General features: G+C 38.7%; 1 protein-coding gene across 1 annotated transcript; it reads left to right on the top strand.

The window, feature by feature from the left end:
* Positions 1 to 2703: 2703 nt before the first annotated feature.
* LOC140233595 (uncharacterized) lies at positions 2704 to 3511 on the top strand. Its single transcript, XM_072313685.1, has one exon. It carries the CDS (start codon positions 2704 to 2706, stop codon positions 3361 to 3363), a length of 660 nt encoding a protein of 219 aa, XP_072169786.1. The 3' UTR covers positions 3364 to 3511.
* Positions 3512 to 4128: the final 617 nt, after the last annotated feature.

Here is a 4128-nt window from a genome sequence, read left to right as displayed (position 1 = left end):
CACCTCTACACCCTGGGTGCACTCGGATCTAATTTAACGAAAGAGATTGCCCTTCATTTCACAGTTACAGTTATTCAAAAGTTCGTTTTTCTGAAGGTTCGTTAATCCGAATATGGAATAAGTTTCATTATTCCCAAGGTTCGATAGTTCGAAAATGCAATAAAGTTCTTTAATCCGAAAATGGAAAAAATACATGACGTGTAAACTGAATAATCTTCGGAATTACGAATATTATCTCGTCTTCGGATAAACGAACCTTGGGAATACCAACTTTCATATTCGGATTAACGAACCTTCAGAATAACGAACTTTTACCTGAAGTAAAGGGCGTTCTCTTTCGTTAAATTAGATCCTAGTGGACCTATAACGCAGGTTATGTAGAGATGTACAGGTTGTGACAGGGATAGATATATCAGGATTCGACACTCGACACTTTTTTCTTTTTTTATAGAAGAAGGAGATGATGATGATGATGGTGATGATGATGAAAGAAGGCGAAAAGAAGGTATATTGTATAGAGACACAGGATCAGGACCTGAAACCCTCGGAGTATAGAACCACGTCTGATTTCAGCACTTTTAAAACTCCACCTGCGAATTGCATGTCTGTCAAGTTCTATACTTCGACACAAGAAAAACGCAAATTAGTGAACTAATTCGCCTGTCATCAGTAGTCTTGATAATCTCAAGTCTCGAATGATATTCATGATTCCAGTTTGCAAGTACTCGACGCGATATAAGATTTAGAAGCCAGAAATTATCCTGCAGCCTATTGGCAAATTAAAAAAAAAGTACCGGAGAACAAACCAAATCTGGCATAATAACATTTTTATGGGATTTACATTTTGCCTATATTCTACATATATGCTTTAGTTATCAGTAGAAACATTGATCTTGTGTATAGTGAGAGATACGCTCTAAGTGCAGAGGACATAACTTCTTTAATGTACTTCATGGTAGGTGACATGTTGAAAAAAAAAAAAACGCCTCCGTAATTCAGACCAAATCATATGTTCACGTCCGTAGGATTGATAATGTTTCTTTGTTTGTGACAATGCAATTCAGTTCATAATATTTATTCAAACTTTATTGAAACTCAACGAACAGACTTGACGGATCAAGGAGAGGGAACATTAAAGGCATGATTTACCATTTGCAGATGAAACAAAAACCCAGCATTAGTGGCTTAGAATAGTTCTATTAATGTGAGTTAGGGATAGAAACAACCGCAGTAAAATTCTTAATCAGTAAAAGCGATGTTAAGTATTTGTTATATGTACAAAATGTGAAAATAGTTATAATAAAAATGTTTCCAGACTAAACCGTTTACAGTTACGGTTTATTGAGAAAAATACTGATATTTCCTTATATTTTACGCTTTATTGTAAAACTTTGTACGGTACGATGTTTTGTGGTACAACAGAACTGTACATAATGCATGGAATGTGATATCTTGGACATTTTTTAAATCACTTCTCCCAAAGGTAAACAAGACCTTTAAGAATGTAACATGTGGCAAAAGATAAAATCTCTGGTCCTGGAAGGATGTTGCCAAGCCTGAATGAGAACAAAGACAGAGAAAAGAAAGCTGTTTCAGATTAAAAAGAGGATGTCGCCAAACCTTCTTGAAGATAGAGACAGCAGAATAAACTTGCTTCGCGAAGGTCTCTCCTTGAAAGATAACAAGGAACGGAAATAACATCTAGTTCAGACCAATCAAGCTGAGTTCCACGTCAATACGATTAGTATTGTTTCTAACTCTAGCGATGCACTTTAAACATCTATCCAAACGGAATACATTGCAGAGTACACAAACATCAAGACAAAGAGCGAATAAAGAAAATGTTCTGTTTGATGTCGCCAAGCCCAAATTGTAGGACAAAGACAAAGAAAAGAAAGCTGTTACAGAAAGGATGTTGCCAAGCCCGCAACGACAGTTGAATAAACATAAATCTCTTCATGTAATGGGAATATTGAGAGAAAACGAAAACAACGTGTAGTTTAAACCAATCAAGTTGACTTCCACGTCAATACGATTTTGACACACCTCGCCTCTCTACATCAATATTCTCTTTCTATCGCGATTGATAATGTTTCTATAATGCTTGCGGGAATGCGATACGATTTAAAAGTAAAACGTTAATCTAAACTAATTAGATTGACCAGCAAAGGTACAACGATTCAAGGGGTGATGAAATGAAATGTTAAGTGCAACATGATGCAAAACAAAGCTGTATAATTTTGTGATTTTTTTTTAACCTTGTTTGTACGTGAAGAACTTAAAAAGTGAAGGAGCTTAAAACATGCACAAAACAAATTCATATCGATAATGCAAGACTCATGTTAAGATGTAAAAATAAAAGCTAAGCGGAAACTAATTTTGAATTTTGTCTGTGACGCCTTTCATTTGATAAGAGGGATAGGAAAATGCGACGGCTTAAGTTTAAAAACAATCGACAAATCAAAATCGTCGGTATTGAAACGATTGATGGAGTTGAGCTATGTTCTAGAGGTAGATATTTCAACGGAACGAATGGGGAAGGCTTACCCCTGTGATGATGTTTCATAAATATATTCTTGAAGATATTCATAGATATCGTGTTGCAAGAGGTTATTGTAGTGGTCGTTGCTTGCTTTCTTGCGTTGCTTAATACAGTTATATACCCTTCATTTTGCCACTCGGCTTTCCTTTCTAGTAACAATCATGGAGTCCGGAGATGTGGTCGTCCTTCACTCTGCCGACGGTCAGAATCTTCTGAACGACACGGCCATCAAACAGATACTTTTAGTCCGCGTCTTCAGCAAGCAGCGCTCCATGGGATACTGCGGAGTCCAGACGGTCGGCCTCCTCATGAGCGCGCGCTACTTCGGGAAAAAGTACCCCGACGAAAAGGAATACACCGACTGCGATGTCAGCGACGTTCCCTACAAGGACACCAATTTGTTCTCCTTTCCTGAGACGACCAAGGTCCTCGACGAAGAACGACTGCGCCAAGTCGGGAGCACGATGCAACAGCTCCAGGATCTCCTACTGGCCTTCGGGATTCCCGCCAAAAAGAACCATGCAGACGGCAGCAGCTTGGATGAATTCCGTTCCCTGGCGAAGGCGGCGCTCTCACACACCGATTCCAGCCAGGGAGTCGTGGTCAACTACGAGTACCACTGGAAGCAGGGCGACAAAGTGGTCCGGGTCGGCCACTACAGCCCGCTGGCGGCGTACCACGAGGGGACCGACCGTTTCCTCCTGATGGATACCTGGCTCGATGGCGAGGAGGAGTGGGTCAAGGCCGAAGAATTGTTCAACCAGATGAACACAATGGATTCCGATGCCAAAGTTTCAAGGGGTTTCATTCTTATGGGGTGAATACCTCAAGTACATGTAGCTGGTGTCGGATGTGATTCCGGTGTTGTTGCTGTTGTTGTTGTTTGCTTGTTTGTGGGTGTGTATGTGTGTGTTTGCTTGTGTTTTCGCATTGGTGAGTGGTGAGGGAATATACCATACCCAAGTGGGGTTTTTTCTCCCCCCACCCCACTTGTTCACACACACACACACATACACACACACGCATTCATGACAACACAGCGCTTATATTATAAACACCAGTAGTATGTATTATTAGCTTCAATCCATAAAAAATGCATAACAATGTATTACTTACTTAAGAAAGAATGTTCCTTTATGCCTGTTCTTTCATTTACCAATGTTTTATCAAAATTCATAAGATTTTTGTTTCTTCTGTGCTACAGTAACCATCATTATTCTAACAAGCTCTATTTTCTTTTTACTGGATTTCTCATTTCAAACATTTCATTATTCTTGATTAGTCTCCGTGTAATTATGTTGCGTATTTCTGTATCATGACTACCAAATAACTCTCATTATTTTGATGTGATTATAAACAGATGTTCGAGATTATGAAAATCATTTATATCGCGTTGTTTCAGAGATAATAGTTATGTAAGCATGAAATTGTTATTTGGCAATAACATCGCGAATTTGATTTGATTTGAAAAGCAACAAAGGCAAAATTTTGATAGTAAAATAGATGACTAAAAGAGGCAAAAGATAGACGCACCAGGTGCGATTATCATGTTTACCATAATACTCCCGATGTAGCTTCATGAAGTA

This window comes from Diadema setosum, chromosome 10 (genome assembly GCF_964275005.1).
Source record: "Diadema setosum chromosome 10, eeDiaSeto1, whole genome shotgun sequence".
NCBI lineage: Eukaryota > Metazoa > Echinodermata > Echinoidea > Diadematoida > Diadematidae > Diadema > Diadema setosum.
The sequence above is the reverse complement of the archived record's forward strand: the minus strand, read 5'-3'. Positions and strand labels throughout refer to the sequence as shown.

Bases quoted from the DNA above. Each gene is read 5' to 3' on its own strand.
- LOC140233595 (XM_072313685.1), top strand. From the start codon at position 2,704: ATGGAGTCCGGAGATGTGGTCGTCCTTCACTCTGCCGACGGTCAGAAT.